A 26,571-nucleotide genomic window follows, 5' to 3' on the forward strand; every position below is an offset into this window, starting at 1 on the left:
AGGTGATCATGGACCAGGCAGTGAAGTACAACATCATCAACTGCAACTGCATCCACTTCCTCACTCTGCTGGGGCTGGGCCAGCTCAGCATTTCCATGGTAGGTGCCACTGCCACACTGAGTGCCAACTCCCCAGGAGACCCCAAGGTCTGCTCAGTTGAGCGCCACCACAGCCCATCTCTCCCAGGTGGCCCCCCCAGCATTGGCCTCCCTCTTCCGTGGCAATAAACAGTAGCACAGAGAGCCTGTGCCAACCCTGTTTCATTTGTGTTGTTTCCATTTTCGCTCTCCTTTTCTCAGAAGCTCCTTTCCCCGAAGTCACTGGTGAGTGATGTCCCACCCCTGCTGCAGCCACCTCCTCCTGCCTCCCTCGAAAGGGGCGGCCCCTCTTCGCTCCCCGTGGCCTCCTGGGACAAGCAGATGACTCTTCCGTTGCCAGTGTTTGATTTTGACCATCAAAACAAACATCCTCTGGGCTCCTGGGTTGGAAAGTGGCCAAACAGCTGGACCAGGTCTGGTCAGAGGCCCGTCACAGCTGGTGTGCCCCAGGGCTCAAGACTGGCTGTAGGCTGGGCTTGGATGAGGGTCTCTCACAGGCAGGTGGGAGGTTGCTGCGTGACTCACACTTTTATTTATATCCTTCAGATCCTCTGACTCAACAGCATTTCCAGGAACTCCCACGTGGCCTCCAGCCGTTCCCAAAGTTAACTTTTAATGTGGAATTAGCAAATTAATGACAGCTTTAAGAAGCAGAGAAAGCCCATCCGAGGTTTTCCTGGACTCCGTACCGCTTTTGGGTTTTGCTTCCAGCCTTTCTCCGCCTCTCATGTGCATCAGGAAGGATGTGACGTCAGGTTTGGCCCCGGCGCCTGTCGACCCACCCACCCCCACTGCATTCCCCACAGCCCTTGCTGGAGGTACCAGCAGCCCGGCTCTGCCACCGGCTCCGTCCCACGGGAAACAATCTGAAGGAGCAGCAGCGCCCTGGTAAGGATGGTCCCATCTGCACACCCCATTGCAGGCAGCTGCCCGCGCCACCATTGCACCGGGACAGGGAGGGGGTTGGTGAGCAGGGCTTCTCCTGGGACATAGTCAGTCCCAGGACGTTGAGAAGGACGGGTGACATTTGCCCAAGCCAAGCCCATGTGCCTGGCAGGGCATCACGGGCAGGGCGTGATGGCAGGGTGGGACCCTACCCTCTGCCCACGGGCAGGATGGCATGAGCACGGCGCTGACACCCCGTTTCTGTTCCTCTCTCCTTGCAGATGTTGAGCAGCTGTGTAAGTATGAGCTTGGTGTGACCTCCACCAGAAGCATGGCGGATTCTGGGGGCATTTGGGGGTGATGGGGCTGGTTCTGCCGCCTCCTCATCTTCCCTCTCTGGTGCGGTCAGCAGAGCGAATATGAGACACTCGAGTTTCTGCTGGACAAGACCAACCCCAGGCGCGGTGATATCCTTGAGAAGGTGTCAGAAAACAATTTGCAGCCTGGGGACATCGTGCTCTTCCCATTAGACACCAGCTCTGGCCTCCTCCGAGGGATCATCTTTAAGCACGCGGCTGTCTACCTCGGGGACGAAGAGGTCATTCACTTCCAGAGTAAGGGCCTGACCCCCTGCTCCTGTTTGGGACTTGGTGGTGGCTGAAAGGTGGCCAGTGGCACAGTGGCTGAGCCAGGGCGATGGGTGGCTCTTGTTTTTCCAGGCACAAGCGTTCGGAAGAACACTGGTCAGATCAGCAAGGAAGGCTTCAGAGTCATGAAAAAGGAGAGGGGGAAATGCCAGATTTACCGCAAAAAGGGAGGGATCGACCTCAGTGACTTTCGTAAGAAAGTCAAGGAGGCGATGGAGAGTGAAGCCGGCTATCACGTGGGCAAAAACAACTGCATCCACTTTGCCCTCTACCTCCTGGGCTTGGCAGACGACTACAAGTACCTGGTGAGCATGGAGCTGGGCACCACAGCCACGGTGGGATGACTCCTGCACCCACAGCCCTGTGGGTGCATCCTGATCCAATCCACCATGGGTCTGGACTGTGGGCAGTGGGGACAGCACTGGGGACAGCCAAACCCCCTGTGCATGGACAGCTTTCTCTTCCAGGTGGAAATCCAAAAGGAAAATGGCAGATGCTGTCGTGGTGCCGTAAGTATCCCCAGTGTCAGCCATCCCTGGCAGGGCTGCGCGGTCCCCAGGAGGGCTCTGGGGTCCAAGGGACAGCTGAGTCACTCGTAGGGCTGGGGTCCTCAAAGAGAGAAGGGTTCCCCTGAGAGGACTATGGAGTCCTGGGAGGGCAGGTTCCCTCAGAGGGCTGTGGGATCCTCAGAAGAGAGGGGTTCCCAGAGGGAATGGGGTTCTCAGGAGGCTCGGGACCCGGAAGGACTGTGGGGTCTTCAGGAGGGCTTCAGGGTTCCTGGGTATAATGGGTTCCCCAGGAGGGCTGTGGGATCTTCGACGGGGCTGAATTCCTGAAAGGGGGCTGGGGTCCCTCAGAGTGCAGTGGTGTCTGGGAGGGCTTTGGTCCCCACGAGGGCTGGGGTCCCCAGGAGCGTTGGGGTCCCCAAAAGTTTCTGGAGTCTTCAGGGATGGGGTCTGTGAAAGCAGCTGTGGGGTCCCCAGGGGGCTGGGGTTCTGAAAGGCAGCTGGAGTCTCTGGGAGGGCTGGAGTCCTCAAAAGGGTTGGAGTTCCAGGGAGTTCCGTGGGGTCCCCGGGAAGGCTGGGCTCCAGCTGCCAGCGTTGTTGGGGGATTCATCCAAACAGAATGAAAAGGGCAGGGCAGGAGATTGTTGGACCATCTCCTACTTTTCAGGTCACCTGCAGATCACCTAATCCAGCACTGCAGAGCAAAAGCTACATCGTGTGAGGGGTGGTGACTGCCGCGTCTCCCTGAGGATGAGATCCCCCCTCCGACACGCAGAAGAGTCTCAGCATCACCCGGGCACCCCAACGCCTCGCTGCAGGGAAGGGTCTTTTATTGGGGAGTGGGTGGGGGTTGCATTCTGCTTACCACAACTTAATTGATGTCTGTTAATTAAGATGCTCTATTAAATTCTGCTTCCTGAGATGTGCCCCTTTTCTCTTCTGCCTCACTCCTGCCTGAGGAGGTGCCAGAGCTGCTCGGTTGGCCCAGGGCTTGTGAGCTGCAAAGAAAAAAAGATGCCAACAATAGATGCCACCTCCAGCATCTCTGGGGGAGATGGGGGCATCTCCTTGAAGATTTTGCTTTGGTGGGATGGTGGCATCTCCATGAGGATGCCGGCTCAGGGAGACGGCTGCATCTTGTGAGGATGCTGGATCAGGGGGCACATTGGCCTCCCAGTGAGGATGCTGACTTGGAGGGGATGGTGGCATCCTCCCCAGGACAACTCAGTGGAAATTGTGGAATCCCCATAAGAATTTTGGCTCTTTGGGTACAGCAGCATCTCCAGAAGGACGCCAGCTCTGCAGAGACAGCTGCACCTCCCAGAAAATGTGAATTTGGTGAGGTCACCTGCATCCCTGTGAGGATGCTGTATCTGTGGGGATGGTGGCATACCCATGAGGACACTGGCTTCGCGGGGACAGTGATGTTCCCATGATGACGTTGCCTCTGGGGATGGCCGCATCCCTGCGTGGATGTTGGATCAGTGGTACGGTGGCATCCCCATGAGGATGATTCTATGATGCCAGCCTGCCAAGGGATGGCTTTAGCACCACAAGGATGCCCTATCAGTGGGGACAAGACACAGAGCCCTTCCCTGGTCCCCCTCTGGGCTGGGAAAATGCTACCACCCACCACCACCACCCACCTCTTTTCTAAGGGACATCCATCACCGCTGCACAAGGAGGACTTTCAAGGCTACATCCACCCGCAGCAACTGGAGGTGGCACCCATGGGATGATGCTTGGCCAGAGACACCATCACCAGAGGGTCCGGGGGGGCTCCTTGTGGCGGGTCTTACTGCGGCAGTGGCCCAGTGCTGATGACTGTCACCAGTGCTAGGATGGGAGGGTCCCAAGGGTGGGTCCCAGCAGCCAAACAGCTGGACCAGGTCTGGTCAGAGGCCCGTCACAGCTGGTGTGCCCCAGGGCTCAATACCGGCTTCAGGCTGGGCATGGACAAGGGTCTCTTGGTGGTGGGTAGGAGGTTGCTGCACGACACACACTTTCATTGATGTCCTTCAGATACTCGGACTCAAGAGCATTTCCAGGAACTCCCACGTGGCCTGCAGCTGTTCCCAAAGTTAGCTTTTAACGTGGAATTAGCGAATTAATGGCAGCTTTAAAAAGTAGAATACAACACACTCTGGCTTTTACTGGACTCTGTACTGCTTTTGGGTTTTGCTTCCAGCCTTTCTCCGCCTCTCATGTGCATCAGGAAGGATGTGATGTCAGGTTTGGCCCCGATATGTGTCGACCCACCCACCCCCAAGGCGTTTCCCACAGCCCTTGCTGGAGGTACCAGCAGCCCGGCTCTGTGACCGGCTCCATCCCACGGAAAACAATGGGAAGTAGCACCAGTGCCCTGGTAAGGATGCTGCCATCTGCACACCCCATTGCAGGCAGCTGCCCGCGCCGCCATTGCACCGGGACAGGGAGGGGGTTGGTGAGCAGGGCTTCTCCCGGGACACAGCCAGCTCCAGGAAGTTGGGAAGGACGGGTGACGTTTGCCCAAGCCAAGCCCTGCGCCTGGCAGGGCATCACGGGCAGGGTGTGATGGCAGGGTGGGACCCTGCCCTCTGCCCACAGGCAGGATGGCATGAGCACAGCGCTGACACCCCGTTTCTGTTCCTCTCTCCTTGCAGAGTTCGAGCAGTGAAGTAAGTAGGAGCTTGGTGAGACCTTTGTCAACCCTGTGGAGGACTCGGAGTGGCGTCGGGTTGATGGGGCTGATTCTGCCACCTCCTCACCTTCCCTCCCTGGTGCGGTTGGCAGAGGGAGCATGAGGCGATTGAGTTTCTGCTGCACAAGAAGATCTCCAAGCACAAGGTCATCTTTGAGGAGGTGTCAGAAAGCGATTTGCAGCCCGGAGACATCATGCTCTTCCCCTTAGACAGTGGATTTGGCTACAAAAGGAGCATCTTCAAGCATGCGGCTGTCTACCTCGGGGATGGAGAAGTCATTCACTTCCAGGGTAAGGGCCTGACCCCCTGCTCCTGTTTGGGACATGGCGGTGGCTGAAAGGTGGCCAGCGGCACGTTGGCTGAGCCAGGGCAATGAGTGCCTCTCGGTTTTCCAGGCATACGTGGTCAGAAGAACACTGGTCGGATCAGCAAGGAAGGCTTCAGAGCCATGAAAAGGGAGAGGGGGAAATGCCGGATTTACCGGAAAAAGGGTGGGATCGACCTCAGTGATTTTCGCAAGAAAGTCAAGGAGGCGATGAAGAGCGAAGCCAACTATCACTGGGGCAAAAACAACTGCATCCACTTTGCCCTCTACCTCCTGGGCTTGGCGGACTTCTACAAGGAACTGGTGAGCACGGAGCTGGCACCATGGCCACGGTGGGATGGCTCCTGCACCCACAGCCCTGTGTTTGCATCCTGACCTGATCCCCCATGGGGCTGGACTATGGGCAGTGGGGACAGCACTGGGGACAGCTTTGGGGAGAGTGTTGGGGAGAACCAAACTTCCTGCACGTGGACAGGTTTCTCTTGCAGGTGGAAATCCCCAATGAAGTTGTCAGCTGCGGCAGTGGGGCCGTGAGTATCCCCAGTGTCAGCCCTCCCTGGCAGGGCTGTTGACTCCCCAGGAGGACTGTGAGGTCCACAGGATGATGGGTATCCCCGGGATGGCTCGGTCCACACTAGTGCTCTGGAGTCCAAGGGGGGACTGAGTTGCGCAAAGGGCAGGGGTCCTCAAAGAGGGATGGGTTCCCCTGGAAGGACTGTGGGGTCCTGGGAGGACTGGATTCCCAGAAAGGTTGTGAGGTCCCCAGGAGGGCTGGGTTCCTGAAAGGGAGCTGAGATCCATCTGAGTGCTGTGGAGTCTGGGAGGATTGAGATCTCCAAGAGGACTGAGATCCCCAAAAGGGGTTGTTTTCCTCAGGGCTGGGGTCTCTGGGAGCCCCGCAGGGTCCCCAAGAGTCTTGTGGGGTCCCCCAGATGGCTGGGGTCTCTGGGAGGGGTGGAGTCTCTGGGAGGGCTGGAATCCCCAAACATGGCTGTGGTCCCAGGGAGGCCCATGAGGTCCCCAGGAAGGCTGGGGTCCAGCTGCCGGCGCTTGCGGGGGACTCATCCACACAGGGCGGGAAGGGCAGGGCAGGGGGTTGTTGGACCATCTCCTGCTTTCCAGGTCACCTGCAGACAATCCATCCCAGCAGCGTAGAGCAGCAGCTACATCATGTGAGGGGTGGCGACTGCTGCGTCTCCCTGAGGATGAGACCCCTCCTCCGACACACAGAAGAGTCTCAGCATCGCCCGGGCACCCCAACGCCTTGCTGCTGGGAAGGGTCTTTTATTGGGGGGTGGGTGGGGGTTGCATTCTGCTTACCACAACTTAATTGATGTCTGTTAATTAAGATGCTCTATTAAATTTTGCTTCCTGAGATGTGCCCCTTTTCTCTTCTGCCTCACTCCTGCCTGAGGAGGTGACAGAGCTGCTCGGCTGGCCCAGGGCTCCTGAGCTGCAAACAAAAAAAGACACCAAAAATAAATGTCACCTCCGGCATGGGGCCATCTTCTTGAAGATGTTGCTTTGGTGGGGATGGTGGCATCTCCACGAGGATGCCAGCTCAGAGGGACAGCTGCATCCTTGCTGGATCAGGGGGCACATTGGCCTCCCAGTGAGGATGCTGACTTGGAGGGGATGGTGGCATCCTCCCCAGGACAACTCAGTGGAAATTGTGGAATTCCCATAAGAATTTTGGCTCATTGGGTACAGCAGCATCTCCACAACGATGTCAGCTCTTCAGGGAGAGATGCATCCCCCAGAAAATGTGAATTTGGTGAGGTCACCTGCATCCCTGTGAGGATGCTGGATCAGTGGGGATGGCGGCATACCCATGAGGGCACTGGCTTGGTGGGGACAGTGACATTCCCATGATGACGCTGCCTCTGGGGATGGCCGCATCCCTGCGTGGATGTTGGATCAGTGGTACGGTGGCATCCCCATGAGGATGCCAGCCTGCCAAGGGATGGCTGCAACACCACGAGGATGTCATATCAATGGGGACAAGACACAGAGCCCTTCCCTGGTTCCCTCCCTGGGCAGGGAAAATGCCACCACCCACCACCACCCACCTCTAAGGGACATCCATCACCGCTGCACAAGGAGGACTTTCAAGGCTGTATCCACCCGCAGCAACTGGAGGTGGCACCCATGGGATGATGCTTGGCCAGAGACACCATCACCAGAGGGTCCCAGGGGGCTCCTTGTGGTGAGTCTTACTGCGGCAGTGGCCCAGTGCCGATGACTGTCACCTGTGCTAGCATGGGTGGGTCCCAGCAATGATGGATGCCAGCAGCACCGGTGCTGACTGTGCTCTTGGGTGCAACAGGTTTGGTGTGCTGGCACAGGGAACCCAGTCAGGGTCTTGGGCACAGAGATGGCAGCAGCCCCAGCAGGGACTGAGCCATGACATTGGTGCCCTGGGTTCCGTGTCCCCAGTGCCACCAGACCTGGTCCAGCTGTTTGGCCACTTTCCAACCCAGGAGCCCAGGGAATGTTTATTTTGACGCTCAAAATCAAACACCGGCAACAAAAGAGTCATCTGTTTGTCCCAGGAGGCCACAGGGAGCAAAGAGGGGCCGCCCCCTTTGAGGGAGGCAGGAGGAGGTGACTGCAGCAGGGGTGGGACATCGCTCACCAGTGGCTTCAGGGAAAGAGACTTCTAGGAAAAGGAAACCAAAAGTGAAACCAATACAAGTCGAACAGGGTTGATTGCATTGTGTTGAAATGCAAAAGCATTTACAGGATCTCCCTCATCGACTCTGTCCATTCCCAAAGTTTGCCTTTAATGTGGAATTAGCAAACTAACGACAGCTTTAAAAAGTAGAAAAAACATATCTGGGGATTTCCTGGACTTTCTATGGCTTTTTGGTTTTGCTTCCAGCCTATCTCAGTCTCTTGTGCGCATCAGGAAGGACGTGAGGTCAGATTTGGCCCTGGTACGTGTTGACCCACCCACTCCCACGGCATTTCCCACAGCCCTTGCTGGAGGTACCAGCAGCCCGGCTCTGCCACCAGCTCCGTCCCACGGAAAACGATGGGAAGTGCCAGCAGCAGCAGCCCGGTAAGGATGGTCCCATCTGCACACCCCATTGCAGGCAGCTGCCCGCGCCACCATTGCACCGGGACAGGGAGGGGGTTGGTGAGCAGGTCTTCTCCCGGGACATAGCCAGCTCCAGGAAGTTGGGAAGGACGGGTCATGTTTGCCCAAGTCAAGCCCCTGTGCCTGGCAGGGCATCATGGGCAGGGTGTGATGGCAGGGTGGGACCCTGCCCTCTGCCCACGGGCAGGATGGCATGAGCATGGCACTGACACCCCGTTTCTGTTCCTCTCTCCTTGCAGATTGTGAACAGCTATGTAAGTAGGAGCTTGGTGAGACATCCATCAACTCCGTGGAGAACTTGGGGGCGTTTGGAGGTGAAGGGGCTGGTTCTGCCACCTCCTCACCTTCCCTCCCTGGTGTAATTGGCAGAGGGAGTTTCAGGCGGTTGAGTTTGTGCTGCGCAAGGAGATCCCCAAGCACGGGGTCATCTTCGAGGAGGTGTCAGAAAGCGATTTGCAGCCCGGGGACATCGTGCTCTTCCCCTTGGACATCAGCTTCTTCCGCACAAGCGACTTCAAGCACGCAGCTGTCTACCTCGGGGACGAAGGGGTCATACAGTTCCGGAGTAAGGGTCTAACCTCCTGCTCCCATTTGGGACGTGGCGGTGGCTGAAAGGTGGCCAGTGGCACGGAGGCTGAGCCAGGGAGATGAGTAGCTCTTGGTTTTCCAGGCATAAACACTCCGAAGAATGCTGGTCTGATCACCAAGCAAGGCTTCAGAGCCATTAAAAAGGAGTGGGGGAAATGCTGGATTTACCGTAAAAAGGGTGGGATTGACCCCAGAGACTTTCGTAAGAAAGTCGAGGAAGTGCTGAAGAGCGAAGCCAAATATCACGTGGGCAAAAACAACTGCATCCACTTTGCCCTCTATCTCCTGGGCTTGGTGGACTTCTACAAGGACCTGGTGAGCACAGAGCTGGCACCACGGCTGCAGTGGGACAGTTCCTGCACCCACAGCCAGCCCTGTGCTTTCATCCTGACCTGATCCCCTGTGGGGCTGGCCCATGTGCTGTGGGGACAGTGTTGGGGACAGCGCTGGGGGGAGTGTTGGGGACAGCCAAACCCTCTGCACATGGACAGCTTTCTCTTGCAGGTGGAAATCCCAAACGAAGTTGGCAGCCGCAGCAGTGGGGCCGTGAGTATCCCCAGGGTCAGCCCTCCCTGGCAGGGCTGTGGGTTCCCCAGGAGGACTGTGGGTCCCAAGGAGGGCTGGGTCCCATGAGGACGGTGGGGTGCCCATGAGGACTGGGATCCCCCACATGCTGGAACTCCAGGACGACTCTGGGGTGTAAGAGTGAGCAGAGTCACTCGTAGGTCTGGGGTCCTCATAGAGGGCTGGGTTCCCCTGGGAGGGCTGTGGGATCCTGGAAGTTCAGGGTCCCCAGGAGGGCTCTGGGGTGCTTGGGAGGCCTAAGTTCCTGAAACGGGGCTGGGTTCCCTCCGATGGCTGCGGGGTCTGGGAGGGTTCAGGTCCCCAAAGCGAGCTGGTATCTCCAAGAGGTCTGGGGTGCCCAAAAGAAACTGTGGGATTCTCAGGCGTGGTTTCTTTGGAGTACTGTGGGATCCCCAGGGGTCCTCCAGGGTCCCCAAGAGTACTGGGTCTCTGGGAGGGCTGGAGTCCCCAGAAAGGGCTGGGGTCCCACGGAGGCCTGAAGGATCCCCAGAAAGGCTGAGCTCCTGCTGCCAGTGCAGGTAGGGGACACGTCCGCACAGGGTGGGAAGGGCAGGGGAGGGTGTTGGGGGACCTACTGCCACTTTCCAGGCAACCTGCAGGGCACTCACCCTGGCATTGCAGACCATCAATGTGGATGGAGAGGTGGTGACCGTCGTGAATCCCTGAGGATGAGACCCCCGCTCCGACCCACAGCAGAGTCTCAGCATCACCCCAACGACTCATCACAGGGAAGGATGTTTTTTGGGGGGATGGGTGGGGGTTCCTTCCTGATTGCCTGAACTTAATTGCTGTGCATTAATTACATACTTTATTAAATCTTGCTCTCTGAGTTGTGTTCCTTTTCCCTGCTGCCTCACTCCTGCCTGAGGAGCTGACAAAGCTGCTCAGCTGGCCCAGGGCTCGGGAGTTTCCAAGCTAACAACAAAAATGAAGGTGCTGGTTTGGTGGAGATGGCGGCATCTCCACGAGAATGCCAGCAGGAAGGCTGTGTCCTTGTGAGGATACTGGATCAGGGGGCACATTGACATCTATGTGAGGATGTTGACTTGGAGGGGACAGCGGCACCCTCACCAGGATGACAACTCAATCAAAATGGTGGAATTCCCATAAGGATTTTGGCTCATTGGGTACAGCAACATCTCCACAAGGATGCCAGCTCTGCAGGGACACCTACATATCCCAGAAAATATGAAATTGATGAGGTGACCTGCATCCCTGTGAGGATGCTGGGTCAATGGGGATACAACAGCACGTGGATGCCATATCAGAGGGGACACGACACAGATCCCTCCTCTGGTGCCCTCCCTGTGCAGGGAAAATGCCACCAACAACTTCTTTTGTAAGGGAAATCCATCACCACTGAACCAGGAGGACTTGCAAAGCAGCGTCCACCAATAGCAGTTGAGGGTGACACCCAAGGGACAATGCTCAGTCAGAGCTACCATCACCAGAGGGTCTGGGGAATTCCTTGCGGAGGGTCTTACTGCAGCAGTGGACCAGTGTCGCTCAAGCTGGCGAGTGGCCACAACTTGTTGGCTCGAAGGACGTTGTAGCAGGTGGGTGTTTGGCCTCAGTGCCCAGTGCCGTACTCGTCACCTCCTCGGCCGTGCCACCGCCCAACTGTAGTTGACAGCCCAGCTGGCTCTGCCAATAGCTGCTGCAGAAAATTCTACACTGGTGGCATGGAAAGCATGACTTCAGTCGGGGGTGGTGGCACTGGGCATAGAGGTGAGGCTGTGGCCCTACACCTCCTCCTGGCACCACCAGCTGACATCTGACACTGGGGTTGACGTTGAGTTGCAGCCTGATGCCCTTCCTGGTGGACAAGGCCACTCTGCAGTGTCACGTCCCAAGTGACACCCATCCTGCAGCTGGGGCTTGGGGACACAGCAGGGAGCTCCTTCCCCAGGTACTTCGAGTGGCTCAGTCTCGGCCAGGGACTCTTCATCATGATGGGACACCCACCTGGGTGGTGGGATGGTATGATGGGTCACCTGTGAGTGTCCCACTTAGGTGACGCGGTGGCAACTGGGGGACATTTCTCTTGCCCCATGCACCATGCACGGCTCATAGAATCATAGAATCATAGAATGGTTAGGGCTGGAAGGGACCTTCAAAGGTCATCTAGTCCAACCCCCCTGCAAGGAACAGGGATATCTCCAACTAGATCAGGTTGCTCAGGGCCTTGTCCAACCTGGCCTTGAACGTCTCCAGGGATGGAGCATCCACCACCTCTCTGGGCAACATGTTCCAGTGTTCTACCACTCTCATAGTAAAAAATTTTTTCCTAATATCCAACCTGAACCTACCTCCCTCTATTTTAAAACCATTACCCCTTGTCCTATCATAACTGGCCCTCCTGAACAGCCTCTCCCCATCTTTCCTGTAGGCCCCCTTGAGGTACTGGAAGAAGTACAGTTCATGAGGACACTGACAGATCTGTGGCCACAAGGGGACAGGTTCCAGGGAAGAGCAGCTCACAGGTGATGGGGACACTGTAGGGGAGCAGGGATGGGGGACATTGCCAGACTGCGGGGACACTGCCAGAGGGTAGGGATGGGGCACACTGCACTGCGCAAAAACCGAGGCTGGCACAGTGCCCACATCAGCAGTTTGGGTTTCAACAGGGCATCGTGGCACCACAACTGCCCGATGTCCGAGAGGTCCCCAAGGTGGGGCTGGGCATGACCTCATGTCGCCAGCTCTCTGGACATCATGGTTTCTCCTTGCAGATGAACCTCCTTGCCCATCGAATGGGGAAGCCGATATGGAGGCCAGCGGGGAAAGCACCTGCACCCAGGCAGTCTCATCCATCTGCTGTGGCTCCCAGTGCCCACAGACTCCATGGCTGGGATCTGCCCGGTGATGAGCCTAGGGGTGCAGGGGACACAGAGAAACCTGGGAGGCTGCTGTGTGCTGAGGATGGGTGCTAGCATGGGTGGGTCCTAGCAACAACGGGTGCCAGCAGGGATGGAGGTCAGAAGGACATGGGTCCCAGGCTCGTTCTGTCCCCTCTCCCCACAGGTGAGCACCCTGGTGCAGACCCTGCGAGCCCCGGATGGGCCGTTCCTACAGCCCTGACACTGGCTGGGCTCTTGGGTGTGACGTGTTTGGGGTGCTGGCATGGGGACCCCAGTCAGGGTCTCAGGCACGGAGAGGGAATCAGTCCAGGCATGGGTTGAGCCATGACACTTGTGCCCTGGGTCTCGTCTCCCCATTGTCACCGGGGATGATTCCAGGTCTTTCTCCCTCCAGGTGAGCAGCTCCAGGCAAGGACATGCTGCTGTCCCCTCTGCACCCTGCAACACAACAGACCCAAATCCTGCACGCCCTGACGTTTCCTCAGCACCCATTGCTGCTTGGGACTCAGAGGAAATGGCCCCTTCTCCCAGGGTTTCCCCATCCAGGGAGACCCAAGCTGTGCCCAAGCCACCACACAAAGGGGATGAGCCAGTGGGTCAGTGATGCTGCCGCTGTCCCCAGAGCACTGGTGGCCCTGAAACACAGACGGGTCCACAGGCAGTAGCGGTGCCACGAGCACGGTGGTGTTGTCCTTCTGTGAGGGCTGCTGGGCCAGCACTTCGATGCCATCCCAACATGATGAGCCCCAACAGGATCTGTTCGTCTTCCCTCTGGCCTCAGGTGGCCCCGTCTGGTGGGGCGCCCACACTGGCATCTGCTGTGGTGATAGGGAGATCATCCACCAGGAAGGTGAGCCCCAGGAGGTGGTCGGCGCTTGGGGATGTCCCCATGGAAAGGACACATGGTGCAGCATCCCCTCCGCTCTGCAGGCAGCTCCGGGATGTTCTCACCAGGGATCATGGCCAAGAACGCCTGGCAGGGCATCACGGGCAGGGTGTGATGGCAGGGTGGGACCCTGCCTTCTGCCCATGGGCAGGATGGCATGAGCACGGCGCTGACACCCCGTTTCTGTTCCTCTCTCCTTGCAGAGTTCGAGCAGTAAAGTACGTAGGAGCTTGGTGAGACCTCCGTCAGCTCTGTGGAGGACTCGGAGTGGCGTGGGGGGTGATGGGGCTGGTTCGGCCACCTCCTCACCTTCCCTCCCTGGTGTAATTGGCAGAGGGAGTATGAGACGGTCAAGTTTCTGCTGTGCAAGGAGACCTCCAAGCACGGGGTCATCTTTGAGGAAGTGTCAGAAAATGATTTGCAGCCCGGGGACATCTTGCTCTTCCCCTTAGATAGAAAATCTGGCCACAAAAGCAGCAGCTTCAAGCACGCAGCTGTCTACTGTGGAGATGGAGAGGTCATTCACTTCCAGGGTAAGGGCCTGACCCCCTGCTCCTGTTTGGGACGTGGCAGTGGCTGAAAGGTGGCCAGTGGCACAGTGGCTGAGCCAGGGCAATGAGTGGCTCTCATTTTTCCAGGCATACGCGGTCAGAAGAACACTGGTCAGATCAGCAAGGAAGGCTTCAGAGCCATGAAAAGGGAGAGGGGGAAATGCCGGATTTACCGCAAAAAGGGTGAGATCGACCTCAGTGACTTTCGTAAGAAAGTCAAGGAGGCGATGAACTGCGAAGCCAAATATCACGTCGGCAAAAACAACTGCATCCACTTTGCCCTCTACCTCCTGGGCTTGGCGGACTTCTACAAGGACCTGGTGAGCACGGAGCTGGCACCATGGCCACGGTGGGATGGTTCCTGCACCCACAGCCAGCCCTGTGTTTGCATCCTGACCTGATCCCCTGTGGGCCTGCCCCGTGGGCAGTGGGGACAGTGTTGGGGACAGTGCTGGGGAGAGTGTTGGGGACAACCAAAACTCCTGTACATGGACATGCTTTCTCTTGTAGGTGGAAATGAAAAACAAAGTTGTCAGCTGCAGCAGTGGGACCGTGAGTATCCCCAGCGTCAGCCCTCCCTGGCAGGGTTGTTGACTCCCCAGGAGGACTGTGGGGTCCGCAGGAGGATGGGTATCCCCAGGATGGCTCGGTCCACATTAGTGCTCTGGAGTCCAAGGGAGGACTGAGTTGCTCATAGGGCTGGGGTCCTCAAAGAGGGATTGGTTCCCCTGGAAGGACTGTGGGGTCCTGGGAGGTCCCGGAAGGACTGAGAACAACAAAAATAGTGAAGGTTTTAGAGAACTTGTCCTACGAGGAGCAGCTGAGGGAGCTGGGACTGTTTAGTCTGGAGAAGAGGAGGCTCAGGGGGGACCTTATCGCTCTCTACAATTACCTGAAAGGAAGTTGTAGGGAGATGGGGGTCGGTCTCTTCTCCCACGTTATGAAGGACAAGACGAGAGGGAATGGCCTTAAGTTATGCCAGGGGAAATTTAGGTTGGATATCAGGAAAAATTTCTTTACAGAGAGAGTTGTGAGGTGTTGGAACGGGCTGCCCAGGGAGGTGGTGGAGTCCCCATCCCTAGAGGTGTTTAAAAATCGTGTGGATTTGGTGTTGAGCAACATGGTTTAGGGACCCTGACAGTGCAGGGAGAATGGTTGGACTCAATGATCTTGAAAGTCTCTTCCAACCAGACGATTCTATGATTCTGTGACTGGATTCTCAGAAAGGTTGTGAGGTCCCCGGGAGGGCTGGGTTCCTGAAAGGGAGCTGAGATCCATCTGAGTGCTGTGGAGTCTGGGAGGATTGAGATCCCCAAGAGGACTGAGGTCCCCAAAAGGGGTTGTTGTCCTCAGGGCTGGGGTCTCTGGGAGCCCTGCAGGGTCCCCAAGAGTCTTGTGGGGTCCCCAAGAGGGCTGGGGTCTCTGGGAGGGCTGGAATCCCCAAACACGGCCGTGGTCCCAGGGAGGCCCATGAGGTCCCCAGGAAGGCTGGGCTCCAGCTGCCGGCGCTTGCGGAGGACTTATCCACACAGGGTGGGAAGGGCGGGGCAGGGGGTTGGTGGACCATCTCCTGCTTTCCAGGTCGCCTGCAGACAATCCATCCAGCAGCGTAGAGCAGGAGCTCAATAGTGTGAGGGGTGGTGACAGCCGCGTCTCCCTGAGGATGAGACCCCCCCCTCCAACATGCAGAAGAGTCTCAGCATCGCCCGGGTACCCCAACGCCTCGTCGCAGGGAAGGATTTTTATTGGGGATGGGTGGGGGTTGCATTCTGCTTACCACAACTTAGTTGATGTCCATTAATTAGATGCTCTATTAAATTCTGCTTCCTGAGATGTGCCCCTTTTCTCTTCTGCCTCACTCCTGCCTGATCAGCTGACAGAGCTGCTCGGCTGGCCCAGGGCTCCTGAGCTGCAAACAAAAAAAGACGCCAAAAATTGATGTCACCTCCGGCATGGGGCCATCTTCTTGAAGATGTTGCTTTGGTGGGGATGGTGGCATCTCCATGAGGATGCCGGCTCAGAGGGACAGCTGCATCCTTCCTGAATCAGGGGGCACACTGGCCTCCCAGTGAGGATGCTGACTTGGAGGGGATGGTGGCATCCTCCCCAGGACAACTCAGTGGAAATTGTGGAATCCCCATAAGAATTTTGGCTCATTGGGTACAGCAGCATCTCCACAAGGATGTCAGCTCTGCAGGGATGGCTGCATCCCCCAGAAAATGTGAATTTGGTGAGGTCACCTGCATCCCTGTGAGGATGCTGGATAAGTGGGGATGGCGGCGTACCCATGAGGACACTGGCTTGGTGGGGACAGTGACATTCCCATGATGACGCTGCCTCTGGGGATGGCCGCATCCCTGCGTGGATGCTGGATCAGTGGTACAGTGGTATCCCCATGAGGATGCCAGCCTGCCAAGGGATGGCTGCAACACCACGAGGATGCCATATCAGTGGGGACAAGACACAGAGCCCTTCCCTGGTCCGCTCCCTGGGCTGGGAAAATGCCACCACCCACCTCTTTTCTAAGGGACATCCATCACCGCTGCACAAGGAGGACTTTCAAGGCTGTATCCACCCGCAGCAACTGGAGGTGGCACCCATGGGATGATGCTTGGGCAGAGACACCGTAAGAGGGTCCCAGAGGGCTCTTTGTGGGGGGTCTTACTGCGGCAGTGGCCCAGTGCTGATGACTGTCACCAGTGCTAGCATGGGTGGGTCCCAGCAATGATGGATGCCAGCAGCCTCGGTGCTGACTGTGCTCTTGGGTGCAACAGGTTTGGTGTGCTGGCACAGGGAACCCAGTCAAGGTCTTGGGCACAGAGAGGGCAGCAGCCCCAGCAGGGACTGAGCCATGACATTGGTGCCCTGGGTCCCGTGTCCCCAGTGCCACCAGACCTGGTCCAGCTGTTTGGCCACTTTCCAACCCAGGAGCCCAGGGAATGTTTATTTTGACGCTCAAAATCAAACACCGGCAACGAAAGAGTCACCAGGAGGTTTGTCCCAGGAGGCCACAGGGAGCAAAGAGGGGCCGCCCCCTTTGAGGGAGGCAGGAGGAGGTGGCTGCAGCAGGGGTGGGACATCGCTCACCAGTGGCTTCAGTGAAAGAGACTTCTAGGAAAAGGAAACCAAAAGTGAAACCAACACAAATCGAACAGGGTTGATTGCGTTGCGTTTAAATAGAAAAGCATTTACAGGATCTCCCACATCGACTCTGTCTGTTCCCAAAGTTTGCCATTAATGTGGAATTAGCAAACTCACGACAGCTTTAAAGAGTAGAAAAAACATATCTGGGGATTTCCTGGACTTTGTTTGGCTTTTGGGTTTTGCTTCCAGCCTATCTCAGTCTCTCATGTGCATCAGGAAGGACGTGATATCAGATTTGGCCCCGGCACCTGTCGACCCACCCACCCCCATGGCATTTCCCACAGCCCTTGCTGGAGGTACCAGCAGCCCGGCTCTGCCACCAGCTCCGTCCCACAGAAAACAATGGGAAGTAGCACCAGCGCCCTGGTAAGGATGCTGCCATCTGCACACCCCATTGCAGGCAGCTGCCCGCGCTGCCATTGCACCGGGACAGGGAGGGGGTTGGTGAGCAGGGCTTCTCCCGGGACATAGCCAGCACCAGGAAGATGGGAAGGACGGGTGACGTTTGCCCAAGCCAAGCCCCTGCGCCTGGCAGGGCATCACGGGCAGGGTGTGATGGCAGGGTGGGACCCTGCCCTCTGCCCATGGGCAGGATGGCATGAGCACAGTGCTGGCACCCCGTTTCTGTTCCCCTCTCCTTGCAGATTGTGAACAGCTATGTAAGTAGGAGCTTGGTGAGACCTCCGTCAGCTCTGTGGAGGACTCGGGGTGGGGGGGGGGGGATGGGGCTGGTTCTGCCACCTCCTCACCTTCCCTCCCTGGTGCGGTTGGCAGAGGGAGTTTGAGGCGGTCAAGTTTCTGCTGCGCAAGAAGATCTCCAAGCATGGGGCAGTATTCGAGGAGGTGTTTGGGAAGAATTTGCAGCCCGGAGACATTGTGCTCTTCCCCTTAGACATCAAGTCTCTCCGCAAGAGCAGAAGCTTCAAGCACGCAGCTGTCTGCTGTGGAGACGGAGAGGTCATTCACTTCCAGAGTAAGGGCCTGACCCCCTGCTCCTGTTTGGGACGTGGCAGTGGCTGAAAGGTGGCCAGTGGCATGGTGACTCAGTCAGGGCAATGGATGGCTCTCGGTTTTCCAGGCAGAAGGTTTCGGAAGGACATGGGTCAGATCACGAAGGAAAGCTTCAGAACCATGATAAGTGAGAAGGGGAAATTCCGGATTTACCGCAAAAAGGGTGGGATTGACCTCAGTGACTTCCTTAAGAAAGTCAGGGAGGCAATGAAGAGCGAAGCCAAATATCACTGGCGCAAAAACAACTGCATCCACTTTGCCCTCTCCCTGCTGGGCTTGGCAAACTTCTACAAGAACCTGGTGAGTACGGAGCTGGGCATCACGGCTGCAGTGGGACGGTTCCTGCACCCACAGCCAGCCCTGTGTTTGCGTCCTGACCCGATCCCCCGTGAGGTTGGCCCGTGGGCAGTGGGGACAGGGTTGGGGACAGCGTGGGGGAGAGTGTTGGGGACAACCAAACCCCCTGCACATGGGAAGCTTTCTCTTGCAGGTGGAAATGGAAAACGAAGATGGCAACTGTGGCAGCAGGGCCGTGAGTATCCCCAGTGTCAGCCCTCCCTGGCAGGGCTGTGGGTTCCCTGGGAGGACTGTGGGGTCCCAAGGAGGACTGGGTCCCATAAAGACTATGGGGTCCACAGGAGGGTTGGGGTGTCCAAAAGTGCCTGGGATCTTCAGGGATCGCGTCTCTGAATGTAGCTGTGGGTCCCCAGGAGGCTGAGTTCCTGAAAGGGGGCTGGGGTCCCCAAGAGGGCTGGGGTTTCCCAGAGTGCTGAAGTCCCCAGAAAGGGCAGGAGTCCTGAGAGGCCCATGAGGTCTCCGGGAAGGCTGTGCTCCAGCTGCTGGCGCTGCTGGGGGACTCATCCACACAGAGAGGAAAGGGCCAGGCAAGGGGTTGGTGGACCATCTCTTCCTTTCCAGGTCACCAGCAGCCCATATACCCCTGCATCGTAGAGCAGCAGCTCCACAGTGTGAGCGGTGGTGACCGCCACGTCTCCCTGAGGATGAAACACCCCTCCAACACATAGAAGAGTCTCAGCATCACCCGCGCACCCCAACACTCCAACGCAGCTGCGTCCTGACGTGAACTTTGCCTCAGGACGAGTAGCAGGTGCTCACGCAAAAGACCACCGACGACCACCCAAGACCTCTGCGCGTGCTCAGCACAGGCTTTCATCGCCAGCGTTATGCAGATGCAGCAGATTGGTGTGATTTGGTGTGACGTATGCACCCCGCCAGCAAGACAGGCAAATCTCAGGGTTAAGTTTTCATTTCGACTTTGCGCTCCGTGTAGGAACTGCCCCAAGTAGCAAATCTGGGCTCTGTCAATAAAGCAGTGTCTCTTTCCTACACGTGGTGTCTTTGTCTGCGTTTCAGGTGTTCCTCTAAAACGATAACAAATGGAAGTTGTAGGAACCCATAAGAATTTTGGCTCATTGGGTACAGCAGCATCTCCACAAGGATGTCAGCTCTGCAGGGACGGCTGCATCCCCCAGAAAATGTGAATTCGTGAGGTCACCTGCATCCCTGTGAGGATGCTGGATCTGTGGGGATGGTGGCATACCCATGAGAACACTGGCTTGGTGGGAACAGAGACATTCCCATGATGACGCTGCCTCTGGGGATGGCTGCATCCCTGCGTGGAAGTTGGATCAGTGGTATGGTGGCATCCCCATGAGGATGCCAGCCTGCCAAGGGATGGCTGCAACACCGCGAGGATGCCATATCAGTGGGGACAAGACACAGAGCCCTTCCCTGGTCCCCTCCCTGGGCTGGGAAAATGCCACCACCAAGCTCTTTGCTAAGGAACATTCATCACCACTGAACCTGGAAGACTTGCAAAGCAGCGTCCACCAACAGCAGCTGAGAGTGGCTCCTGTGACACGATGCTCAACCAGAGCCACTGTCACCAGACAGTCCTGGAGGGCTCCTTGGGCGGGTCTTACTGTGGCAGTGGCCCAGTGCTGGCGTCCACCACGGCACAGGTCAGAGCTGGCGAGTGGGCGCAGCTCATCAGATCAAAGGATGCTGTAGCAGGCGGGTTTTCGGCCTCAGTGGCCAGCACCGGGCTTGTCACCTCGTTGGCCGTTCCACTGCCCATCGATGGTTTTGACAGCCCAGCTGGCTCCGCTGGGAGCTGCTGCAGAAGCTTCTACACCGGCAGCACGGAAAACACGGCTTGATCCAGAGGTGGTGGCCCTGGGAATGGTGGCAGGGTTGTGACCCCACTCCTCTTCCCTGCACCACCAGCTGACACCTGACATCGGAGTTGATGTTGAGTTGCAGCCTGAATTCCCTTCCTGGTGGACAAGGCCACCTCACGGTGTCGCATCCCAAGTGACACCCATCCTGCAGCTGGGGCCTGGGGACATTGCAGGGAGCTCCTTCCCCAGGTACTTCGAGTGGCTCAGTCTTGGCCAGGGACTCTTCATCATGATGGGACACCCACCTGGGTGGTGAGGTGGCAAAATGGGAAGTCTGTGAGTGTCCCACTTAGGTGGCGGGGTGGCAACTGGGGGGCATTTCTCTTGCCCCGTGCACCATGCACGGCTCACGAGGGCACTGACCGATCTGCTGTGGCAACAGGGGGACAGGGTTTCAGGGAAGGGCAGCTCACTGTAGTGGAGCAGGGATGGGGGACACTGCCAGACTGCGGGGACACTGCCAGAGGGCAGGGATGGGGCACACACCAAGAGCACTGGGGCTGGCACGGAGCCCAAGGCTGCCGTTTGGGTTTCAGCAGGGTGACGTGGCACCACAACTGTCTGGGATCAGAGAGGTCCCCAGGTTTGGGCTGGGCACAGCCCCATGTCCCCAGCTCTCTGGACATCACATTTTCTCCTTGCAGATGAACCTCCTTGCCCAGGTAATGAGGAAGCCGTCAGGGAGGGCACCTGCACCCCGGCAGACCCACACACCTGCAGTGGCATCCATCGCCCACAGACCCCATGGCTAGGACCTGCCCAGCAATGAGCCTACAGGTGCAGAGTTGACAGGGGATCCTGGGAGGCTGATGTGGGCTGGGGATGGGTGCTAGGATGGGTGGGTGCCAGCAGCGATGGGTGTCAGAAGGACATGCGTCTCAGGCTCACTCTGCCCCATCTCCCCGCAGGTGGACACCCTGGTGCAGACCCTGTGAGCCCCAGATGGGCTGTTCCTGCAGCCCCGGTGTCGACTGGGCTCTTGAGTGCAACAAGTTTGGGGTGGGAACCCAGTCTTGGTCTCAGCCAAGGAGATGGCAGTAGCACCAGCAGGGACTGAGCCATGACACTGGTGCCCCGGGTCCCGTGTCCCCAGTGCCACCGGGGCTGATTCCAGGTCTTTCTCCCTCCAGGTGAGCAGCTCCAGACAGGTAAGTGCCGGTGTCCCCTCTGCACCCTGCAACTCAACAGACCCAAATCCTCCACACCCCGCCTTTTCCACAGCACCCATGGGTGCTCAGCACCTAGAGGAAATGGCCCCTACTCCCAAGGTTTCCTCATCCTTGTAGACCTGAGCTGTGCCCAAGCCCCAGGGAAAGGGGGATGAGCCAGTGAGTCAGCGATGCTGCTGTTGTCCACAGAGCATTGATGGCCCTGAAACATGGACGTGTCCACAGGTGGTGGCCGGGACCTGATCAGGGTGGTTTTCTTCTTCCATGAGGGGCTGCTGGTCCAGCACTTCCCCCTCATCCCCAATGGTGCTGCAGAGGAAGGGAGTGCTGGATATGGCCACCCCACAGCATCTGATCTGGGGGCCATGGACCAGGAGGTGGAGTACAACACCATGACCTGCAACTGCAACCACTGTGCCCTCGCCCTGCTGGGGCTGGGCCAGCTCACCGGTGCCACAGTGAGTGCCACTGCCACACTGGGTGACACCACCTAGGCGGACTCCAAAGCCCACCCAGTCGAGCGTGACCACAGCCCATCTTCCCTCCCAGGTGGCCCCGGCGCTGCAGTGATGGAGGTGGCGATGTGCCAGGGAGATGTGCAGGGATGAAGCAGCCTTCTCCAGGAGACTGGCACTGCGCTGGCACCTTTGACATCTCTCTTGTGTGGCAATAAACGGTTGCATGGAGAGTCTGTGCCAACCCTCTTTGATTTTGGGAATTTTTGCTTTTGCTTTCCTTTTTCAGAAGCTGTCAGTGAGCGATATCCTGCCTTGGCACACCTCGTCAGGTGTGGCCCCTCCTCGTTTCCCGTGGCCTTCTGAGGCAAACAGATGCCTCTTTTGTTGCCGGTGTTTGATTTTGAGCATCAAAATAAATATTCCCGGGGCTTCTGGGTTGAAAACTGGCCAAACAGCTGCTTGGAGGCCATTCCCACCTGGTGTAGCCCAGGGGTCAGGACTAGGTCCAGCCATGGTCAGCATACTCATTGCTGGTCCAGTTGACGGGGCAGAGCGTATGCTCAGCGAGTTTGCAACTGGCACCAAACTGAGAGGGGTGGCTGATGCTCCAGAGGGTTGTGCTGGTACCCAGAGGGACTGGCGCAGGCTGGAGAAATGGGCCAGTAGGAACCACATGAAGTTCACCAACAGGAAGGTGCAAAGTCCTGCTTCTGGGAAGGAGCAAGACCAGGCACCAGGACATGCTCAGGGCCGACCAGCTGGAGAGCAGTTTGGCAGAAAAGACCCTGGGGAACATCAAGTTGGCCATGAGCCAGTGATGTGCCCTTGGGGCACAGTGAAGGTCAACAGCATCCTGTGCTGCATTAGGAGGAATTCTGCCAGCAGGCCAAGGCTGATGATCCTTACCCTCTGCTCAGCACTGGGTCCTGTGATGGTCTCACCAGTACAAGAGAGACATGGACATACTGGGGAGAGACCAACAAAGTGCCACCTGGAGCATCTCTCACATGAAGAGAAGCTGAGAGAGCTGAGGCTGTCCAACCTGCAGAAGAAAAGGCTACGAATGCCTCACCACCTGATGGGGAGAGTAAAGAAGATGGAGCCACGCTCTTCTTGGTGGTGCCCAGGGCTGACACTGGGGATACTCACAGCCCCACGGCTGCAGCTGCCAGCTTCATTTTACTTTTCCACCTACAAGAGACAGCTGCTCAAGCACGGGGGGTTTGGCTGACCCAATGCAGTTCCCAACACTGACCCCACTGCCCATGGGCCAGTCCAAAGGGAAACTGGGTCAGGTCAGGATGCAAACACAGGGCTGGCTGTGGGTGCAGGAACTGTCCCACCATGGCCATGGTGCCAGCTCCGTGCTCACCAGTTCTTTGTAGAAGTCCACCAAGCCCAGCAGGTAGAGGGCAAAGTGGAAGCCATTGGTTTTGCCCAAGTGACAGTTGGCTTCGCTTTTCATCACCTCCTCGACTTTCCTGTGAAAGTCACTGAGGTCGATCCCGCCCTTTTTGCGGTAAATCCGGCATTTCCCCCTCTCCCTTTTCATGGCTCTGAGGCCTTCCTTGCTGATCTGACCGGTGTTCGTCTGAACGCTTGTGCCTGGAAAAACAAGAGCCACCCATTGCCCAGGCTCAGCCGCTGTGCCGCTGGCCACCTTTCAGCCACCGCCATGTCCCAAACAGGAGCAGGGGATCAGACCCTTACTCTGGAAGTGAATGACCTCTCCATCTCCACATCTTGAAGCTGCTGCTTTTGTGGCCAGATCTGCTGTCGAAGGGGAAGAGCACGATGTCCTCGAGCTGCAAATTCCCCTCTGACACCACCTCGACAACAACAAAACTGACCTCACGTCCTTCCTCATGCACATGAGAAAGGCTGGAAGCAAAATCCAAAAGCAGTACAGAGTCCAGGAAAACTTCGGATGGGCTTTTTCCACTTTTATAGGTGTCATTAATTCGTTAATTCCACGTTAAAAGCTAACTTTGGGAACAGCTGGAGACCACATAGAAGATCCTGGAAATGCTGTTGAGTCAGAGGATCTGAAGGACATCATCAAAAGTGTGAGTCATGCAGCAACCTCCCACCTGCGAGAGACCCTCATCCAAGCCCAGCCTGCAGCCAGTATTGTGCCCTGGGGCACACCAGCTGTGATGGGCCTTCGACCAGACCTGGTCCAGCTGTTTGGCCACTTTCCAACCCAGGAGCCCAGGGGATGTTTGTTTTGATGCTCAAAATCAAATGTTGGGAACAGAAGAGACGTCTGTCTGTCCCAGGTGGCCACAGGGAGACAAAAGGGGCAGGAGGAGGTGGCTGCAGCAGGCGTGGGACATCGCTCACCAAAGGCTTTGGGGAGAGAGGCTTCTGGGAAAAGGAAAGAGAAAGTGAAACCAACACAAATCGAACAGGGCTGATTGTGTTGTGCTGAAATGCAAAAGCATTTACAGGATCTCCGGATCGAATTGGTGCATTCCCAAAGTTTACTTTTAATGTCAAATTAGCAAATTAACAACAGCTTTAAAAATTAGAAAAAACATATCCAGGGGCTTTCTGGACTTTGTTTGGCTTTTGGATTTTGCTTCCAGCCTATCTCAGTCTCTTGTGTGCATCAGGAAGGACGTGAGGTCAGATTTGGCCCCAGTACATGTTGACCCACCCACCCCCACGGCATTTCCCACAGCCCTTGCTGGAGGTACCAGCAGCCCGGCTCTGCCACCGGCTCCATTCCACGGAAAACAATGGGAAGTAGCACCAGTGCCCTGGTAAGGATGCTGCCATCTGCACACCCCATTGCAGGCAGCTGCCCGCGCTGCCATTGCACCGGGACAGGGAGGGGGTTGGTGAGCAGGGCTTCTCCCGGGACACAGCCAGCTCCAGGAAGGTGGGAAGGGCGGGTGACGTTTGCCCAAGCCAAGCCCCTGTGCCTGGCAGGGCATGATGGGCAGGGTGTGATGGCAGGGTGGGACCCTGCCCTCTGCCCACGGGCAGGATGGCATGAGCACGGCGCTGACACCCCGTTTCTGTTCCTCTCTCCTTGCAGATTGTGAACAGCTATGTAAGTAGGAGCTTGGTGAGACCTCCGTCAGCTCTGTGGAGGACTCGGGGGCGTTTGGAGGTGATGGGGCTGTTCTGCCACCTCCTCACCTTCCCTCCCTGGCATGATTGGCAGAGGGAGTTTCAGGCGGTTGAATTTGTGCTGCGCAAGGAGATCCCCAAGCACGGGGTCATCTTCGAGGAGGTGTCAGAAAGCGATTTGCAGCCCGGGGACATGTTGCTCTTCCCCTTGGACATCAGCTTCTTCCGCGCAAGCGACTTCAAGCACGCAGCTGTCTACCTCGGGGACGAAGGGGTCATACAGTTCCGGAGTAAGGGTCTAACCTCCTGCTCCCATTTGGGACGTGGCGGTGGCTGAAAGGTGGCCAGTGGCACGGTGGCTGAGCCAGGGAGATGAGTAGCTCTTGGTTTTCCAGGCATAAACACTCCGAAGAATGCCGGTCTGATCACCAAGCAAGGCTTCAGAGCCATTAAAAAGGAGTGGGGGAAATGCTGGATTTACCGTAAAAAGGGTGGGATTGACCCCAGAGACTTTCGTAAGAAAGTCGAGGAAGTGCTGAAGAGCAAAGCCAACTATGACGTGGGCAAAAACAACTGCATCCACTTTGCCCTCTACTTCCTGGGTATGGTGGACTTCTACAAGGACCTGGTGAGCACGGAGCTGGCACCACGGCTGCAGTGGGACAGTTCCTGCACCCACAGCCAGACCTGTGTTTGCATCCTGACCTGATCCCCCGTGGGGCTGGCCCATGTGCTGTGGGGACAGTGTTGGGGACAGCGCTGGGGGGAGTGTTGGGGACAGCCAAACCCTCTGCACATGGACAGCTTTCTCTTGCAGGTGGAAATCCCAAACGAAGTTGGCAGCCGCAGCAGTGGGGCCGTGAGTATCCCCAGGGTCAGCCCTCCCTGGCAGGGCTGTGGGTTCCCCAGGAAGACTGTGGGTCCCAAGGAGGGCTGGGTCCCATGAGGACGGTGGGGTCCCCATGAGGGCTGGGATCCCCCACATGCTGGATCCCCAGGAGGATTCTGGGATGTAAGAGTGAGCAGAGTCACTCGTAGGTCTGGGGTCCTCACCTGGGAGGGCTGTGGGATCCTGGAAGTTCAGGGTCCCCAGTAGGGTTCTGGGGTCCTTGGGAGGCCTGAGTTCCTGAAACGGGGCTGGGTTCCCTCCGATGGCTGTGGGGTCTGGGAAGGTTCAGGTCCCCAAAGCAAGCTGGTGTCTCCAAGAGGTCTGGCGTGCCCAAAAGAAACTGTGGGATTCTCAGGCGTGGTTTCTTTGGGAGGCCTGTGAGATCCCCAGTTGTCCTCTGGTGTCCCGAAGAGGACTGTGTCTCTTGGAGGGCTGGAGTCCCCAAAAAGAGCTGGGGTCCCAGGGAGGCCTGTGGGGTTCCCAAAAGGCAAAAGGCTGATCTCCTGCTGCCAGTGCTGGTAGGGGACATGTCCGCACAGGGTGGGAAGGGCAGGGGAAGGTGTTGGGGGACCTTTCATCGCTTTCCAGGCAACCTGCAGGGCACTCACCCTGGCATTGCAGACCATCAATGTGGATGGAGAGGTGGTGACCGTCACGAATCCCTGAGGATGAGAACATCTGAGGAACTTGAAGGTGCACAAGTCCATGGGACCTGATGAGATCCATCCGCGGGTCCTGAAGGAACTGGCGGATGAAGTTGCCAAGCCACTGGCCATTGTATTTGAGAAGTCATGGCGGTCTGGCGAGGTCCCCGATGACTGGAAGAGAGGGAACATAACCCCCATTTTTAAAAAGGGGAACAAGGAGGACCCGGGCAACTACAGGCCGGTCAGCCTCACCTCTGTGCC

General features: G+C 57.3%; 5 protein-coding genes across 6 annotated transcripts; all 5 read left to right on the forward strand.

Moving 5' to 3' along the window:
• Positions 1-348: 348 nt before the first annotated feature.
• On the forward strand, positions 349-3,056 carry LOC147527864 (uncharacterized). Of its 2 annotated transcripts, none has more exons than XM_086620650.1 (6): positions 349-986; positions 1,265-1,279; positions 1,393-1,597; positions 1,676-1,935; positions 2,098-2,139; positions 2,804-3,056. In XM_086620650.1, exons 2-6 carry the CDS (start codon positions 1,265-1,267, stop codon positions 2,855-2,857), a joined length of 576 nt encoding a protein of 191 aa, XP_086476776.1. In that variant the 5' UTR covers positions 349-986; the 3' UTR covers positions 2,858-3,056. The 2 variants fall into 2 exon arrangements, with proteins under 2 accessions (XP_086476776.1, XP_086476777.1); XM_086620651.1 differs by having other exon boundaries at positions 351-986; positions 1,703-1,935.
• A 721-nt stretch (positions 3,057-3,777) lies between these two features.
• LOC147527865 (uncharacterized) lies at positions 3,778-6,517 on the forward strand. Its single transcript, XM_086620646.1, has 6 exons — positions 3,778-4,501; positions 4,779-4,793; positions 4,909-5,131; positions 5,213-5,445; positions 5,631-5,672; positions 6,265-6,517. Exons 1-6 carry the CDS (start codon positions 4,247-4,249, stop codon positions 6,295-6,297), a joined length of 801 nt encoding a protein of 266 aa, XP_086476772.1. The 5' UTR covers positions 3,778-4,246; the 3' UTR covers positions 6,298-6,517.
• A 1,304-nt stretch (positions 6,518-7,821) lies between these two features.
• LOC147527866 (uncharacterized) lies at positions 7,822-9,901 on the forward strand. Its single transcript, XM_086620647.1, has 5 exons — positions 7,822-8,203; positions 8,482-8,496; positions 8,612-8,807; positions 8,913-9,145; positions 9,335-9,901. Exons 1-5 carry the CDS (start codon positions 8,177-8,179, stop codon positions 9,461-9,463), a joined length of 600 nt encoding a protein of 199 aa, XP_086476773.1. The 5' UTR covers positions 7,822-8,176; the 3' UTR covers positions 9,464-9,901.
• A 3,543-nt stretch (positions 9,902-13,444) lies between these two features.
• LOC147527867 (uncharacterized) lies at positions 13,445-19,215 on the forward strand. Its single transcript, XM_086620589.1, has 10 exons — positions 13,445-13,453; positions 13,497-13,728; positions 13,801-14,033; positions 14,224-14,294; positions 15,295-15,343; positions 16,990-17,223; positions 17,632-17,830; positions 17,936-18,168; positions 18,359-18,400; positions 18,787-19,215. The coding sequence occupies exons 1-10, from the start codon at positions 13,445-13,447 to the stop codon at positions 18,817-18,819; spliced, it is 1,335 nt and encodes a 444-aa protein (XP_086476715.1). The 3' UTR covers positions 18,820-19,215.
• A 5,602-nt stretch (positions 19,216-24,817) lies between these two features.
• Positions 24,818-26,331, forward strand: LOC147527868 (uncharacterized). Its single transcript, XM_086620653.1, has 4 exons — positions 24,818-25,064; positions 25,170-25,402; positions 25,592-25,633; positions 26,285-26,331. The coding sequence occupies exons 1-4, from the start codon at positions 24,818-24,820 to the stop codon at positions 26,327-26,329; spliced, it is 567 nt and encodes a 188-aa protein (XP_086476779.1). The 3' UTR covers positions 26,330-26,331.
• The last annotated feature ends 240 nt before the right edge of the window (positions 26,332-26,571 follow it).

This window comes from Tauraco erythrolophus, chromosome 14, assembly GCF_009769465.1.
Source record: "Tauraco erythrolophus isolate bTauEry1 chromosome 14, bTauEry1.pri, whole genome shotgun sequence".
In the NCBI taxonomy this organism is placed as follows: Eukaryota; Metazoa; Chordata; class Aves; order Musophagiformes; family Musophagidae; genus Tauraco; species Tauraco erythrolophus.

Excerpts from the sequence above, each read along its gene's own strand:
- LOC147527866 (XM_086620647.1), top strand. The coding sequence starts at position 8,177 with ATGGGAAGTGCCAGCAGCAGCAGCCCG. Across the intron at positions 8,808-8,912 it reads AGGGGTCATACAGTTCCGGA|GCATAAACACTCCGAAGAAT; the intron begins GTAAGGGTCTAA and ends TTGGTTTTCCAG. Across the intron at positions 9,146-9,334 it reads TGGACTTCTACAAGGACCTG|GTGGAAATCCCAAACGAAGT; the intron begins GTGAGCACAGAG and ends TTTCTCTTGCAG.
- LOC147527865 (XM_086620646.1), top strand. The coding sequence starts at position 4,247 with ATGGCAGCTTTAAAAAGTAGAATACAACACACTCTGGCTTTTACTGGA. Across the intron at positions 5,132-5,212 it reads GGGCCTGACCCCCTGCTCCT|GCATACGTGGTCAGAAGAAC; the intron begins GTTTGGGACATG and ends TCGGTTTTCCAG. Across the intron at positions 5,673-6,264 it reads TCAGCTGCGGCAGTGGGGCC|GTCACCTGCAGACAATCCAT; the intron begins GTGAGTATCCCC and ends CCTGCTTTCCAG.
- LOC147527867 (XM_086620589.1), top strand. Across the intron at positions 17,831-17,935 it reads AGAGGTCATTCACTTCCAGA|GCAGAAGGTTTCGGAAGGAC; the intron begins GTAAGGGCCTGA and ends TCGGTTTTCCAG. Across the intron at positions 18,169-18,358 it reads CAAACTTCTACAAGAACCTG|GTGGAAATGGAAAACGAAGA; the intron begins GTGAGTACGGAG and ends TTTCTCTTGCAG.
- LOC147527868 (XM_086620653.1), top strand. The coding sequence starts at position 24,818 with ATGGGGCTGTTCTGCCACCTCCTCACCTTCCCTCCCTGGCATGATTGG. Across the intron at positions 25,065-25,169 it reads AGGGGTCATACAGTTCCGGA|GCATAAACACTCCGAAGAAT; the intron begins GTAAGGGTCTAA and ends TTGGTTTTCCAG. Across the intron at positions 25,634-26,284 it reads GCAGCCGCAGCAGTGGGGCC|ACCATCAATGTGGATGGAGA; the intron begins GTGAGTATCCCC and ends CTGGCATTGCAG.
- LOC147527864 (XM_086620650.1), top strand. Across the intron at positions 1,598-1,675 it reads AGAGGTCATTCACTTCCAGA|GGCGATGGGTGGCTCTTGTT; the intron begins GTAAGGGCCTGA and ends TGGCTGAGCCAG. Across the intron at positions 1,936-2,097 it reads CAGACGACTACAAGTACCTG|GTGGAAATCCAAAAGGAAAA; the intron begins GTGAGCATGGAG and ends TTTCTCTTCCAG.